Source organism: Marmota flaviventris, chromosome 3, assembly GCF_047511675.1.
Source record: "Marmota flaviventris isolate mMarFla1 chromosome 3, mMarFla1.hap1, whole genome shotgun sequence".
NCBI lineage: Eukaryota > Metazoa > Chordata > Mammalia > Rodentia > Sciuridae > Marmota > Marmota flaviventris.
The window spans coordinates 93523536-93541341 of record NC_092500.1 but is presented as its reverse complement, the minus strand read 5'-3'; the positions used below and the strand labels follow the sequence as shown (position 1 = coordinate 93541341).

The 17806-nt window shown below is 35.4% G+C and overlaps 1 protein-coding gene across 1 annotated transcript in view; it reads right to left on the bottom strand.

Annotated features, from left to right (window-relative positions):
• The window catches only part of Slc15a5 (solute carrier family 15 member 5), a 94467-nt gene that overhangs the window by 52009 nt on the left and 24652 nt on the right, over nucleotides 1-17806 (bottom strand). Inside the window, exons 4-5 of the mRNA XM_027955913.1 lie at nucleotides 11756-11976; nucleotides 7558-7744 (exon numbers count right to left, since the gene is read on the bottom strand). Of these exons, the coding sequence (XP_027811714.1) occupies nucleotides 7558-7744; nucleotides 11756-11976 (408 nt within the window). The remainder of the gene's footprint in view (nucleotides 1-7557; nucleotides 7745-11755; nucleotides 11977-17806) is intronic.

The following is a 17806-nucleotide window of genomic DNA, read 5'->3' as shown; positions in this document are numbered from 1 at the left end:
ATAGATATAAAGACTGCTAGTTAAGATGGCTGAGTGATCATGCAATTTTGTCTCTTTCCCCTAATACCAGTTAAATGATAGTAGAGAAATTTTAGAAAGGGAAAATATCAGAGAAAGAGAAAACACTGGACAGGAGATTAATTTTTTTAAATTAGGAAGAGAACTGATTTAGCAATATGAATGGAAGCTACAACCTAAACTGCTGAAAGAGAAACTTAAAAATCATAATCCTAGTTACCTTAAACAATCATTTAGGAGCTTACAACTTGGAGACCCTGGCTACTTCAGAAAGTAGAGATAAGAATCTCTCAGTCTCTTTCTCTCTCTCTCTCTCTCCCTCTCTGTTTCTTTTTCTTTACTTTTTTAAAGAAAAAGTAGTTAATTAGTCTTTATGTGTGATGCATGATAGCATATGAAAAAATTCTTAAAAATGTAAAAAACAAATACTATTAAAAGTAATAGGTGAATTCAGCAATGTTACAAGTTGCAAAGTCAACCTACAACCTGAATTATATTTCTATATAGTAGGCAATGAACAACTGAAAATACTTTTTAGATGCCATTTACACTGGAAGGGAATAACACACTTAAGGAAAAGTGGGAGGATTGGTTGAAATTCTGCATACTGAGCAGCAAGATTCCCAAATCTCTACTTCTACAGTGAAGAGACTGGAAGTTGCAGAGTTTAATTAGGTGTGACCTTAGACTCAAGGAGGAAGGGGTAGGCTGAAAATGGGGAACAAGAACAAATTATGATTCTGAATGTTGAAGAATCCCCCACTCTACCTACAATGCCTCACTCTCAGCACTAGGGAATATTCTCAGATCAGGAGATTGAAGGGATCTTCTCTCAATAAACTGAATGACTCCTTGAAAAGAATTCTTCATATATTATTTGAGGAACAGAACTGATTTAGCAAAATGAATGAAAGCTACAACCTAAACTGCTGAGAGAGAAACTTAAAAATCATAATCCTAGTTACCTTTACAATAACATGACTGGTTCCCTGAAAAATGATTTTACAGGGAAGCCCACCTTTTGATAATTTCTACCTCTGTACATGGACATACTATCCACAGTAATACAATTATCCTCATAGTCATATTATTATTGGTCATACTATTCTGTTATAAACCATATGAGTGGACAACTGAAGATCATCAGACACTTGAGAAGAGTTTTCAATATGAAAAAGACAAACAAGAAGTAGAGATAATCTGTAGTTAATATTCTCAGAGAATTTGAATATAAATAAATTTCCATGAAAAATGAATAATAAGAAAATTTAGAAACCAAATATGACTGTTCTAATTAAAAATTTATAGACCATTTGGAAGATCAAGTCAAAGACATGTAAGAAATTAGATCAACAACCAAAAAAGAACAAAAGGAAATAAAAACAACCAATTAACCAAAGAAACAAAAAACATACGATTGATTGTAGCCATTTGGAAAGAAAATGTTAAGAGACTTGGGTTATTTTAGGAAGGTCCAACATCTGATCAATAGGAGTTCAAAAAGAAAATACAAAATAGAAGGGAGGAAATTATTTTTATAAAATAATATATATGTTTTTTTCTGATTGAAAGAGTCCAAATGAGTCAACAGTATGGTGATTGAAAAAGATCATTATCAAGGTACAATAACATGCAATTTTAGAACATCATGGATACAAAGAAGAGACTTCCAGTTAGGAAAAGAGTTCATAAAAACAGGGATCAGTATCAAAAGAGGGCTGGAGTTCTCAATAGTAATTTAAGTTTCAGTCTTTGGATTCCTCTTTAGATTTTTGAGGACCAGGGTTGTAGCTAAGTGGTAGAGTGTATACATAGCATGTGTCACACCCTGGGTTAATTCCCATAATGGAGGGGAAAACTTTTTTAGAATTTAGATTATATGACTGTTTTCTAAGTCAGCCCTCAATCTAAATAATTAAAGGCAATCTAGATTTTTAAAAAATCACACATTTTTGATTATCATCTATGCTATATAAAACAGCTTATATTTTGTCCCTGAAAGTTTATAGCATTTTTAGCAATAGCTTAGATCTGGGTCTATAATTTTTGTTTTCTATAAATGACCAATAATAAATATTTAAACTCTGTGGGATGAAAGGTGAAATCAATCAAAGATAGGCAGGTACTTCTGTATTAGGAAAGAACATAAATTTCTCAATTTTTTATGAATTATATTAAAAATAATAATTTATTTGAGAGGATAATGCCATTTAGTTGGGTTTCAAAGTTAATATTTTCTATCACCAAATAAATAGCAAATGTTCACTAATGAGAACCATTCTTTGCTTATAAATCATACAAAAACAGACAGTAGACCAGAACTGGTCCATGAGTTACAATGATTGACTACCTTTTGGTTTAGTCATTGGCTTTATGACTGTTATTGAATTTTACCTCTGGCCTGATAATAGTGGGGTTTTACTTGGGCCACTGTTGCCTGAATACTTGTGTGAAATCCACGAGAGCAGAATTCTGCCCTTTTCCTCCATTCTTGAAATTCGTTGTGTTTTGAATGACCAGACTGTAGGTATGACCTGACAGCTTGTTAGACATGCAGAATCTCAGTTCCTCTTACCTCCTGCAGAACAACTGAATCAGAATCTAGATGAAAACTAGATATCTAGATGATTTCTGTACACCTTAAACTTTGAGGACTGCTTTATCATAGAGCATTATCAAACCTGATAGAGCAAAGTCCAATAAAAGATTGTTCTCCAATTTCAAGCAAAAAACATATGCTTAAATTATTGTATTCTATTTGTGCTACGAAAACAAAATGCCTGACTATTTTATGAAAAATACAAATTTATTTCTTATAGTTTTGCAGACTGGGAACACTGTTCTCTGCTTCCAAGATGGCCCCTGGAATGCTGCCTCCTTCTCCAGAAGGCGAAGTGCTCTGTTCTCACATGACAAGGTGAGGAGCAAAAGGAATAAACCTTCAGGCCCCTAATCTGATTAATTTACTTAGTAGATACACAGATGTATCTCTCTCTGTAAGTCACCTCCTGAAGGCCACAGTTCTCAATACTTTTATATTCCGGATTAAGTTTCAACATGAATTTTGGAGGAAACAAAAACATTTGAATCAGCACTCATTTACCCAGATATTTTAGGGCAAAGAATATTGAAGAATCTAGTTAACAATGTTTGCTTTTTATTTGCTATTGTACTCTGGTGCCAATGAAAAATGACTTTTTAAAAATTCAAAGCAAAGTTTTCTTCCATCCTAAATTTAATATAACCCATTTTTAATTCTTAACTTGTATGCGATCACAACACATCCAAGACATAGTGCAGTTTATCAGAATGCAAGCATTTTAAACCTCTTACAGATCTGTATTTACAAGATAAAGCACAATGGTTCCAAAGGATACATTATATTCAGATAAATAATGTATGTTTTAATATTGGCTAGGTGGTTGCAGACAAGCCTATAAGAGTCTTGAAGCTTTTATAGTTTACTCTATCACCCTAACATGCAATAATTTTTCAAATTAGACCACAATGAAATAAAAGAAAGTCAGAATTCAAATTCATTCAAACATTAAGGTTGCGCTTGCCATTTTGTATTGAAGCAAAATCTAATACTCAAAAGTGGATATATTAAGATTCTTTAGATATTGGCTAAACTTGTTCACTGAGAAAACTAAGAGGTTTTTATGAGTAGTCTGATGTATGAGTCTCTGATACGTAAGTTCACAAGTGTATATATGATATTCTGTTGAGTACTCGAGAAATTCCCTTTGGATCTATAATTTTGGAAAATTTCTGGAATAGGAAATTGGCTTATGTAAGAACACACTGTTGTCTCCAAGTCACTCTAAAGAGGCAGTTAAGATTTTATTGTCACATGCATTTGCTGCCTTTGGGGAAGATATTTATCGTTCACTGTTAGAATGGCCTATGTTTTTTTAAAATTTTTTTTTCCTATTAGCAGTGTGTTTCTATATTTGATCTGAGCTATTTACTCTTGTTTGTTTCTTGTTAGATCATTGGAACTTACTTCAGGAAATTTAGCTTCACTTAGTATTTTAATTTATGAATGTAGAACAGGTAGCTCATTTACCTAGAGATTAGATACACTGATGTATCTCTATAAGGAATCAAGTACTGCTTCAGATGCTATGTGAAATTGTCTACTTCATCTCAAATTTAAATCCAATTTGATGTTAACTTTTAGAACTGAGAACATTAATGTGCTTTTATTTAAAAAGGGATAATTAAGATGAGTAACTTTTGGGGGGCTAAATATTTATAAGTTACTATTTTTTCTTGATAGTTTCTTCTATCAACTATTTTGCCATGGGTATAAACCTTATATAGTTTGAAAACTATATAGAAATACATAATTTTGCCTGAAATAATAATAATTTCAATGATCCCTGACTCAGTTTTCCATCTACAATCATTTTGGTTTCAATCCAAAGTAGTAGGATGTGTAGTAGCAGTCATGTGTAGATATCAACATCTTGACTAACCTGGGTCATAAAAGACTTTTAGTTAGAATTTGAGTTTTCAGGTTATTTTAAAGAAGGTATTGAAGATATTTGAATATATTTCATCTTCTTTTTAATTTAAATGATGTTTAAGAGCCACAGTAATTGCTACCCACTGTGTTGTACATTTCTGCTTTGTGTAAGACTTAATAACTGTCTTAATTAGGCTAATTTTAGTCAGATTAATATTTGCGTATGTCAGCACTAGCTGCTGAATGCCACATGCTGCAGGATTTTAATTAATGTTAAGGAAAGGAAATACTCACGGTGTAAACATTTTTTAATTGAAAAAGGCTAAAATGAAGTATGACCAATTATGACAAAGGATAAATCACAATGGTATCACTAATTCTATATTTTTAAATTGAGGTTGACCTTAATTCTATGTAAGCATAGTATTAAGAAAATAAAGTTTGGATAAAACACTTCGAGTATATCAAATCTTTGGCTTCATAGACCTGGAAGGCTGTAGAAATATTTTTAATAGTTGGTATTTTGACATACTTTTGATTTATTAGATGAAGAACTTGGGAATGTTTTATATTTTGAATCAGAAACCCCTCTTTCATTGCATTGTTTATGAACTATATAAAGAAAATAAATGTTAGTTTTTCTTTTGTGAAATTTGTAGTTTGACCAACTGGGTGAGATTTCCTCATCTCTCAGGCTTGGTTTGAGCTGGGCTTCCATATGTCAAACTTTAGCCTCTGGCATTGTCTTTACCATCTGCCTCCCTTAAATATGGCAGTGCTGGAAGGGAATGACTGAATATGGAAGGTCAGGAAAGTATAAGGAGTAACTGTCATTGTGCTAATTGGAAAGGGTAGTACAGAGCTCAAGTAAACATTGATAACTCAACTTCTAGAATGTAACAGTAAGGTATAGCTGGTGGTGGACTATTTTTTAATGATGATGATAAAATGGCCACAGGAAACTAGAATGCCTGAATTCAAATGACACTGTGTTTGTGATCCTTGGTCTATTAAACGATGGTTTATCATGAGGTTCAATATAATATGCATACGAAGCTTCATAGGTTCAAACCAGGAACTCCTAAATATATGTTCATTCATAATTTATATACTTCTATACTTCACCCACATTTTCAGGCACTTGAGTTCAAAGTGAAAGGAAATTTTAATATTAGACTAATTCAATTATGTAAATTAGTATCAAGAAGTACCCTAGGTTTGTACTTTCATGTCCTGATAAAACTTGTTAATCTTCTATAATCATAACCAGAATATGGAAAACTTAAGCAAATATCTAGTTTAAAAGATGCATATCACCACACTTTTATATTCCCATAGCAAAATATTATGCAAATAAATGAACAAGTATGCAAATGATGAATGAATCAAGTCAGGCTTAGAAACAACTGAATTTAGTATTCAGTACCCAGTGGAACATAGCTTAATTTCTTTGAAGTGAGTCTAGTTTTTCTTTTTTCCTGTGCAACAGGTCTTATTACCAATTTTGAAGGGGAATATTTAGTTCATCAACAACATTGAACAGTATACTAGATAACTCTAACTTTATCCAGAAAAAAATACCCTCCTTTAAGAATAGATATTATTTTAAATATGCAGAAGTGGGTGTGATCTGGAATATCTTGTTGATAGCTTTAATAAACACCAGGAAGCACACACCCTAAAATGTAACTTCTGTAAACAGAAATAACAGGAAGTATATGTAACCAGAAGACTGTATGGACATCACAGTAGAGTAAGGGGCTGGGGATTCAGTCCAGGGGTAAAACATTTGTCTATCATGTGTGAAGCCCTGGGTTTATTCCCCAGAACTGAGTATGGGTGGCGGGGAGACGGAGAGAGGGAAAACAGGTTCTGGGTATAACCATAAAGATCTAGTAGTAGTAGTAGTAGTAATAATAATAATAATAATAATAATAATAATAATAATAATAAAAAACCAGGTTAACCAGAAGAGAATCTTCTACATTCCCAACCTTGACTTTCTCAGTGGAAGTATTTCTCAAGTAGAGGATGTTTGGTTATCACTGCAAGATGTTTCCTAAGAGTTTTCAAACTCCCTTTGTTTTCTGCTTATGCCCATCAAACAATTAGATGAGTCCCCTGCAAATGATGGCTCGTAATAATGGCTAACATTGACAGAGCTTTCACTATGTGTTAAGGACTATTTATGGGCACTAATGTCTTCCTGAGTGCCACAAGGGAAAAAATAAGCAAACTAAATACAGGAGAGATTCAAAGTCATTCAAAGTCACTCAGTGGCAGATCAGTGGTAAAGTAGGGCCCAAGACTCAGATCCCTGATTCTGGTTTCACTGAACCAGCACTTGTGCCTGAGGAAACACTGTTAGGCAGAGGACAATGTGATCAGAATGGACTGAAGTTCCTTCTTTCCCACTGCAATCAGAAAATTTTTTCTTATAATTTATTGATTGTGAGCTAAGATATTCTGTCTTCAATTATTTCACTTAAAAATGAAATTTATTGCTGTAGATGTTACTATTTTGAGAAGCACTATATTGAAGTTGGGTATCACAATGCTAAGTTCTGTTCTTTTCTTGTTTTTAGTGGTGCCAGGGATTGAACCTAGGTCCTCATGTATGCTGGCAAGCACTTTACCACTGAGTAAAAGCTCCAGTCCCATAATACTAATTTTTAATAAATTTTGTTAGTGGCTCAGAAATTTTTTTAAAAAATTGAATCCATTGCCTGTGTTCATTTTTAAGAACATATTTGGCATTGACTTAGGAGGAGGAACTACCTTATTGAAGAAGGATAGGCCATTTAGTGATACTGGAAATTTTACCATCTCTTTCTATCAATAGTGAATTCTGAGGAGGCATAAAAGGATGGTTACAAGAGGAGATGAGATTGTCTGGTACAGATTTGGTAAGCTGCATGTTATCATTTATAAATTTACCTTCTTTGCAGTTTGTGAAAATCTGACTGTACTCAAGAGCATGTAGCTAGTTTAGATCTCAGCAGAGTGCTTTTTTTCTCTTTTTTAAAGAAGTTGCAAACAGTTTACTTGAAATGGGAAGCTGTACTTACTAATGCATGCTGACAGAAATGGTCCATCTCTCTTAGAGGGAAACAGGCAGGTGCTGAAGTACTCCATAAAAGGAGCCAGAACTAATAATGGTAGGATGCTGATGGCATTCATTACTGCAATTGGCAGAAGAAATCCATCCAGATTCAGGTTGGAATTCATGGTCTGCAGATAATATGCCGAAGGAATCTACATTGAAGGGAGGAAGCAGCCGTGCATTAAGACAGTGGTTTAATTTTGAACAAAGCGTAAGATGCCTGTCCCTTGCACGTACTCTGTGACAGATGAGTTGGATGTTCCCCTGTTTTTCATGGTCCTAATTATGAGCTGATAAAGGGTCTTCATCTGTGACAGTAGGAGCTCTGTTTAGTCAACTGACAATACTACTGATTCTTTATGGAAAACTCTTGTCACTTAGTTTATCTTCTTAATTCTCCTATATGAAGTTCTGGTGGACCTAATTTTGTGCTTAGCATGACACATAAGAAATCAAATCACTTAAATTCTACAAATAAGCAGAATAAGTTTTTATCACAAACATTAAAGCAAAAATATCATAGAAAGTATTAATGATGTTAATCTTCACCCTGACGGCAAAAACTGGAGTCTAGAATAGATTCTTTAACCTATAGTTTAATAGTAAAATAGATTAGAAAGGGTTTTCCCAAAAAGAAGGAACCAATGTGGATATACATTATTTCTTGTAGATTTTCTTTATAGGATTCCTGAATTGAACTTGTTTCTAATTGTAAGCCTAATGACATTAGGATAAAGAAGAGAAATCCTCCTGCATTTGTGATCTCCTTTTAAATGAATTGCATAACACTAGTAGACCACAAAGAGGACTACATGAAAAAGGTCTGCATAATAAAGTAACAGATATATTTTTTAAAAAACACTACTGCTCTATCCCAGCCTTCCATGTATTGTGAGTTTTTTTTTTTTTAATTTAAAATAGTTCCAATGCTAACTGAATCCGTTAACACTAATTTAGAGCCTCTTCATGTATGCCAAGCCTCATGGTAAGTTATAATTTCAGAACTAAGGCACTGTGTCACATGAAAGCAAATCTCTTATTTTCTGGTTCATAAGTTAGTGGCACATGGTGTATCTTTAGTTCCTGACATCACACAAAGATCCTAAGTGGCATGGAGAAAAGACAACCAGGTCTTCTTGAGGAATGGATTCTCAAAACTGTTCCTTTTTTTTTTTTTTTTTTTTGAGACAGGGTCATAACTTTTCCTTACAGTGTAGGAATTGCGTTTGGACTCCTGCCTAGTCCAAACTCCTTACCCTGGGAGAGCAGCCTTTCTCAAACACCCAGATCAGAACTTCTCATTTGAAGTTCTGTCTAATCAATTGTGCAGTTCGAGAGAATTTGAGGAAAATCAGAGTCAGAGGCAATACAGCTGTTTAACATGCCACCAATTGTAAAATGAGTCTCTGGCTATGTTAACTGCCCAGACATGGGAAAGAGCCTCATTTTCACTGATCTTTTTTTCTATCTACATAAAACATAACCTGGTGATAATTTATCTTCGAAGTTTTAATTTGATCCTTGGGATAATAAGCAAAGATTGTTTTGGTGAGGTACAGGAGGCAAGAATGAAGGGAATATCAGCTAGTTCTGGCCTACTTCAGGAAAATTATTAAGCATGTGTCCCTCGATCAGAGGGAAATGAATGATGTGTTTTTTAAAAAAAAGTGTTGGCAGCACACAACGTTAAGACTGAAAGGCTCCCAGCATAACTTGGAAGTTTCTGTTACTGATTTCAAATGAGAATTATTGTTAATAGGAATAAAGTTATTATCGGCATGAATCACAGACACAGAAACCTGGTAACTTAATAATGTGGCAAATGTACTATTAATCTTTAGTGAAGCAATATTAATATATTGCCTAATCTAAGAAAAGGCTCCAGTGTCTTGAAAGCTTGAAAGCATTTCTGCTTCTGCCTCAAGTTCTGAAATCATCCCCTTTTAAAATTTTAAATACTTTTATTTCATACAAGCCTTTGACTATTCAGAAATAATTGCTGTCAATAGAGATTCATTTTCACCTTTGAGTGGCCAGTAATGTCAAATGGCAACCTCATTGGCCTTAATATCAACATATTTTAAATGTATGCCTTGCAACTGAAGGTCAATAATGGCTACTAAATTTAAAATATGGAATTCTCTGATGCTTTATTCTTGGTAGTTTGATTGCCTTTGTACTGGTGATTATTTCATCTAGGGGCAAAGTCTAGTATCAGCCTATCCTTGTAGAGCTTCCTCTGCAGAAGTAAAGTCTAACATTTTCCTTGAAGTTTCTAGCATAACATTACTGTATATAATTTTGGAACCTACAGAGTTTGTGTTGGGGATTTTTAACCCAGTGTAAGAGAGCCACTGTGGGTAGTAGCAAAGCACAGGCTTAATACCAGCCCCAAGTGAGGATGATCATTCTGATATATGTGCAAGTTATAAGTTACTTAGTGTTTCTGAGCCTCAGATTTATGATAATAATTTCAGCCAGGTATGCTGGCTGTGAGAATTAAATTAGATATTAAAAAAACATCTTTGGAATCTATGATACATACTAGGTGATCAATAAATATTAGTGGTTGTCCTTTGCAATAAACTGGAAATCTAGATTTGGTGAGATGCTTAAAGTTAATTTATCAAAGTTTATTGTATCTATGTAAATAAGAAAATATGTAAAGGTTTACAGAGAAGGCTCAACAGTAGAAAAAATATTAGTTATTAATAATGTAGATAAGGAATTAGTTATTTGTGCTATATTCAAAGAAGGTTTTGAAGCTAGCTATGAGCCACTTAGTAACCAGTTATTAATTTCTTCAATATAAGCTGTTTTTTGATATAAATGTACATGGATAATATTTTTGCTATATTCTACTCTTGTCTCTGCTCCTAATATAGAATCCGGAGAGAGGTTGAATTCTCCTAAATCAGACTAGCTTTCATGCATTGTTTAGACCAAGGGTCAGCAAACTTTCTGTAAAGGACCAGATGGTAAATATGTCCACATATGGATTCTTTGGCAGCTATTCAGTTCTGCTGTTTTTGTGCATGAGCAGAGAAAGATACAACAAATCAATAATGAGTGTGTCAATGTTCTGATAAAACTTTATTTACAGACATTGAAATTTAAATTGCATATAATTTTCACATGCTAAAAAACATTCTTTCGATTTTTGCCAACCACAAAAAAATACAAAAACCTCATTAGCTTGCATGATGTACAAAAATAGGCCATGGACTCAATTTGGCCTGAAGGTATCAGTTTGCACACCCAGTTTAGAGGAGCAGGCATTGTTCTGAGACTCAGAGGGTCCCTTCTGCTGTTCCTTCCACTACTATTCACTGTAACTTAACATCCATTTCCCCATCAAAAATCACTTAATTTTTCTGAGTTTGTTTCCTCTTTAACAAATGAAGCAGTTAGTGCATTGATTCTCTAAGTTTCTTTGCAGCTCTACTGTTCTATGATTGACACCTATAGCTCCCTTTTAGCCTTCTAAATTCCAACTGGGGGTCAGCAGTGGAGAAAGTCCCAAGTTGGTTCAGAAACTTTTGTAAATCATCTATTTTTCTACATAAATAACTTAGCCTTTGACCATAACTACGTTAAAAATTTTAAAAAATCACATGGATCTATAAAAGATACTTTGGGCTTAGTGTTTTCTCTTTGATTTCCTCACAGCATAGGCACTAATTCCCCCATGGAACTAACAGAGTGGGTGGGGAAAGCATCCTTTGCTCATTAGTCCTTCTACTTAAGAGAACAGTGGAGGTGGGACTCAAATCAGTCAGTTTAGCTCCTTATTAGTGCCACTTTTTAAAGATTTAATGAAGGAGGAAGGCAAACCTTTGGCTAAAGGGAAGCTTGGTAATTGCTTATGGATCTGTTTTTTTCTTGTGCGTCTCTTATGCCTTCTGACTATGCCCTCTGCAGTATTGTCTGCACCTACTGACAAACGTTTATAGTTCTCCAGAAGAAGGACATGCCAAGGAGTTCCTCAGAGATGCTTCTGCTGACCCCACCTAGCTCTTGAAATCAGAGCCTTTGATGAATAGAAGCTTTTGTGGAATTACTGCCTGATGCAGTGTAACATTACAAGTAGTACATGTCTAGTTGTAATTGTAACAAGCAATCAGTTTATTATTATTGCATTAGTATTCATTGTCCTTCCTTACCTGCATAATGCACACTCTGTATATTAGTTGAAAAATGAAGAGAGGGAGAAGGGCGAAGAAAGGTTTTGTGTCTTCCACGAGGAGCTCACTGTAGTGGCCGCCATTTTTTTCCTTGGCATGGTCTAACCAGTCTGTCACATCTCTACCAAGATGAAAATATTGCAGGCAGCATGTTTTCAGTGCATTAACAAACACCCCAAATGTTGCCAGGAGGGAGCAACCTGCAAATAATTGGAGATGTTATGTAACAGCATAGTAATTGTTCTTCAATCTTCCCAGATATCAATCAGAAAGTTGACAATTAGAAGGATGAAGGGCAAAATGACTGAAAAGGTTTCAGCACCCAAGGGGTTTCATTCAAAGGAACAAGCTCCTGACAAGGATTCTGGCATCCTGATGACCAGCCCAGGGTGGTGCCTGACAGCTGATGTAAAAAATGAAAAAGGTAAGATCAATGGGAACATATTAAATAGGGAAAAAAGGTGACAAAAGAAAACACCAAAGTAAAGGATTTCAGAGTCTCTCAGAAGTCTCACACTTTAACTCATTAATGAATAAGATAACCTGAACTTTCTTTTACATCCTCAACACAAAGAACCAGTACTGTTTTTTTAAAATATAAATCATTATATAAATAATCTTCATTTTACTTGGCAGGTAGAGGGTGGTTCTTATTTTGACACAGAGATGAAGGGAAATGTATTCTTTGCTTTGACTTTATCCTTGAATATCAGACACGAGGTTAAACTTTGAACTCTTTAACAACTTTATGAATGTTGATAGTGTTACTGAAAGTTCAGATAGGATAAGTTGGCTTTTGACTTTTCCAGTAGTTTCCCCTGGGTTTATATTGCTGTTGCTTTAGTACAGAAGCATTTTATTGCCTCAGATGTTAGCAGTTACTGCTAGTGATTCGAAACTTAATTGTTGCTTCTTTTATGATCTTTCAGATTCTGCTTTTTTTTTTTTTTTAATCCATTCGGACTTCCTAATACAATGATAGATAAGATACCCCCATACGGTTAGCAGTTCAGCTGTGTCATTGTGATTGTTACAATTTTTCACAGCACTCCCTTTGACCATATAAATCATTCCACGAACTACAGAGACACCAAACTATGGTTCCAAGAAAAATAGTATAATAAATGTGAAAACATTTGGATTTCCCCAAAGAAGTCTGATATAGGAGTTCCAAATATAGCTTGATTGTCATTTTGACTGCTTTCAGATTTCCTATAATAAAATTCTTGATAAAATATATTCTAACAAGATCCCTAAATACCATAGAGTCTTGGGGTTTGTATTCAAATAAATAATATTGGTTAATGTTTCTTTTTACAGTTAGGAAGTTGGTTATGTTGATTTGATCTGATCTTTTCTTTAAGAGTTGTAATAGACTCATTATGTCAGTCTTTGATTAATTGAGGAAGCTGGGGGCCTGGTAATTGAATATGGAGCCTTTCACCTCTAAGTCACTGAATCTAATCCAGTCCAAATTGGTAGTGACCAAGAATGATTGCAGTTGTGGCTCTTCAGTGGCCTTTGTGAGGTGTGTCTAGGTAATATGGAAGTATGTCAGAATAATTGCTGGCAGGAGATAGGCTTATATCTATGGTTGTCTTTACTTCTTCTTAATCATGACTGCCAGACATAGATGAAGGCCCAGGGACTGATATATTCAAGGGGATAGAGGTATCTGTGAATGACTGAGATTTGTGTCTCTTAGAAAAGAAGTAATGGGCAGCTTTTTATTTTTGCAGAAAGAACTGCTTTGAGACTTTCCTAGCTATTACAATTAGTTTACTTAAGGTTTAAGAAAGATGAGAACTGAGAACATGTTGATGAACAGTGGAGAGACTAAATCTGAACAGACCTGGAATAGGAGGCTTAACTTCATGACATTTCCTTATAATCTTGTCTCTGTTGCTCATCAACCCGTTCTCTGCTCCACTCTTGCAAAACAGTGCCATAGACAGTAGGGTTATTATTAGAATTGATCCAGATTACTTTATATTTTCAAATAGGCTTTATTATTAAATGACAGTTATTTGCAATAAGGATTATTTCTAAAGATATTTTCCCCAATTCATCCTCCATACACAATTTTTTAAAATCCAGGAACTTGGTCCAGTGCAGTGGCATATGCCTGTAATCCCAGCGACTCTGGAGGCTGAGGCAGGAGGATGGCAAGTTCGAGGCCTGCCTCAGCAACTTAGCAAGAGCCTGTTTCAAAACAAAAAAAATCAAAGGGCTGGGGTTGTGGCTCAGTGATAAAGCACTACTGCGTTAAATCTCCAGTACCCCTGCCCCCAGCCACCGCCCCACCCCCAGCCAATTCAGTGATTTATATTGACTATAATGTTTTAACCACACATTTTCTTGTTTTGTGTTTTAAAAAAATCACTATTTTTGCAAGTTAAATTTGGATCTATCCAGGCATGGTGGCACACACCTGTAATCCCAGCAGCTCAGGAGGATCATGAGTTCAAAGCCAGCCTCAGCAATGGCGAGGTGCTAGGCAACTCAGTGAGACCCTGTCTCTAAATAAGATACAAAATAGGGCTGGAGATGGAGCTCAGTGGTTGAGTGCCCTTGAGTTCAATCCCTGATACCATCTCCCCATCCAATTTGGATCTAATCCTAGTACATGCTGAATCAATATAATTTATTAAAAATAATTAAATATTACAAATGTTATTTCTAAAGGCAGATAGATTAGTGCTTCTTAAGCTGTGTTAAAAATAAGATATTGGACTGGGAATATAGCTCATGGGTAGAGTGCTTGCCTAGCATGTGCACAGCCCTGGGTTCAATCCCCAGTACTGCAAAACAAACAAATAAACAAACAAATAAATAATAAGTTTTTTAAAAGTTCTCAAGCTGTAATCAATATGTTTGTGAAATACAATGAGAATGAAATACCCTATATTTTATTTTGAGATTTGGAAGACATAAAATGTAACTTTCCATAAGTATTTCTATGTATTTTCTTTCAAAGTTTGTTATTTACGAGTTACAAACAGTTTATAGATCAGCCCTGATCCATTGACTAGGTTTTGAGTAGCACTGGTATTAACTGACTATCCACTTTTAAAAAACTTATTTAAACAAAATGTATCTGATGTAGTGTCATGAAGGAACAAAAATAAAATGGTCAAGAAAGAGGAAATTATTAAGTATGAATGAGATTTGAAACTCCAGTTGGCACAACTACTACACATGATAGATGCCAAGGAAATGTGAGTGTGATAGCTCAATTGTTCAACAGAGTTATTGAGCATCTACTATGAGCCAGGGACTATTCTAGGCCCTGGGAATATAGCAGTGAACAAAATGTGTAAACTGCTGGTCTCCTCTGTGGTGGGAGAGACACTATAAGTAGGAAGATATTAGGCTAGTTCTATGATGAAAATAAAATGGGCTGATAGGAGAGACCTCCTGTGGGGTAAGGATAGAGGAAACCTCTAGGGAAATGACACTTGAACTGAGGACTGAATGACTAAAAGCAGTCAAAAGGTCTGGAGGGACATGTGTCAGGCACATCATGAAGGAGAAAGTATCTGGAAGAGGTTCTGGAACAGTGAAAGTGAATGGGGTAGTAGCTGAGATAGAAGAAGACTGGGGAAAAGATGAGTCTAAGAGGGGGTGAGGTGTTAGACCATACAGGCCAAAAGGAGCTTGAATTTCACCCTCAGTTTATGGGAAACCATTATGAAGGTGCAATGAGAATAGAGATATCATTTTTGTGTGTGAAAACATCAGAAATTTATTAGTTGCTCAAAACATTACAATGATCTTGACATATCATATATCATACATTTGATTCAAATGAGGTATGAATTCTTATTTTTCCCACGTGTACAGATTGCAGGATCACATTGGTTATACAGCCACGTTTATACATACTGCCATACTAGTGTCTGTTGTATTCTGCTGCCCTTCCTATCCCCTTCCTATCCCCCCTCCCCTCCCATCACCTCTCTCTACCCCATCTACCATAACTCATTTCTCTTTCTCTCTTTTTCCCCCTTTCCCCTCACATCCTCTTATATGTAATTTTGTATAACAATGAAGGTCTCCTTCCATCTTCCATGCAACTCCCCTTCTCTTTCCATTCCCTCCCACCTCTCGTCCCTGTTTAATGTTAATCTTCTTCTCATGCTCTTCCTCCCTACTCTGTTTTGAGTTGCCCCCCTTATATCAAAGAAGACATTCAGCATTTGTTTTTTAGGGATTGGCTAACTTCACTTAGCATAATCTTCTCTAATGCCATCCATTTCCCTGCAAATGCCGTGATTTTGTTATTTTTTAGTAATATTCCATTTTGTATACATGCCACATTTTTTTATCCATTCATCTATTGAAGGGCATCTAGGTTGGTTCCACAGTCTAGCTATTGTGAATTGTGCTGCTATGAACATTGATGTAGCTGTATCCTTGTAGTATGCTCTTTTTAGGTCTTTTGGGACTAGTCCGAGAAGGGGAATAGCTGGGTCGAATGGTGGTTCCATTCTCAGCTTTCCAAGGAATCTCCATACTGATTTCCAAATTGGCCACACCGATTTGCAGTCCCACCAGCAACGTACAAGTGTACCCTTTTCCCCACATCCTTGCCAGCACTTGTTGTTGTTTGACTTCATAATGGCTGCCAATCTTACTGGAGTGAGATGGTATCTTAGGGTGGTTTTGATTTGCATTTCTCTGACTGCTAGAGATGGTGAGAATTTTTTCATGTATTTATTGATTGATTGTATGTCCTCTGAGAAGTGTCTGTTCAGGTCCTTGGCCCATTTGTTGATTGGGTTATTTGTTTTCTTATTGTTTAATTTTTTGAGTTCTTTGTATACTCTGGAGATTAGGGCTCCAGAATAGAGATATCTTAACGTGTACTTTTTAACAGTTACTCTGGAACTCTGGTAGCTGTGTGGATGTTGGATTTTAGGGGACAAGAGAAGAAACCTGGAGATAGGCAAGGGATGGAGGTGACATGGACGAGTGCAGTGGTGGCAATGAAGAGAAATGGACAGAAGAGGAGGCACTGGTGAACCATCGGTGGAATTTTCTGATGTGGGAAGTGGTTGGAGAAATGAGACTATTTGAGGCCGACTCCTTTTTTCTCCTTAAACAACTGGGTGTTCAGCTTATATTAAGGAGTAAACCAAAATGGTGCCAGTTTGCAGTAGGGTAAGTTAGGAGTTTGGTTTTGGTTCAGTTTTTGAAATTATTAGATAACCAAGTCAAAATGTCAAATCAAATGTGGAACATATGTTTGTCAAGGTGACGAGAGAGGTCAATATGAAACAGAGCATATGGTGTACAGATGACACCAAATGCCATCTGACTCGGGTGTGTAAAAGAGACAAGATTTCTGAAACGAGTACTAGGTATCCATATCAGTTAGCAATTTATCAAAGGAGGAAGATGAGTCAAGAGACTGAGAAGAGATAGACAATGTGCCGGATGGGTCATATCAGGGAAAGGGATCGGTGAAGTGATAAATCTAAATTGATCAGCTAGACTGAGAGGGAACCAATAAGCCAGCCAGAGAGTGCAAGAAAGGGAATGAGACAGTCATCTGTCTGCCAAGTGGAGTGACAGCTGTCATGTGTAACTGTAGTTACCATTGAATGTCAGGATGGATATTCTGTTGAAATCACCTACATCTAAGCATTGCACCACCTCCTTGGATTAATCCATTAGACTTAAGAGAAAATCATGCCTTTATACAAATAATTTGGGGTGTCATATAGACTCAGCCTTAAAAAAAATCCACTGTCATTATAATTCTCAAATTACTTTTGTGCATCAGGAGCAGAAGTGGGAAGTCGGAAAAAAAAAAAAAAAACTGGAATGAAAAATTCAACTGAGACTTCAAACCCTGGTTTAAATATGCACGACAAACACACCAGGCATGCACATTTTAAAATAAAACAGATGAGCTATTTTAAATGTTTTATTTCGAAACTTAAAGATTGTAGCTATTACTATTTAAAAAAACTTTTAGAAAGCCATTTTTCTATTCTTTGTACCTTTAAGTCCTTGGCTCTGATG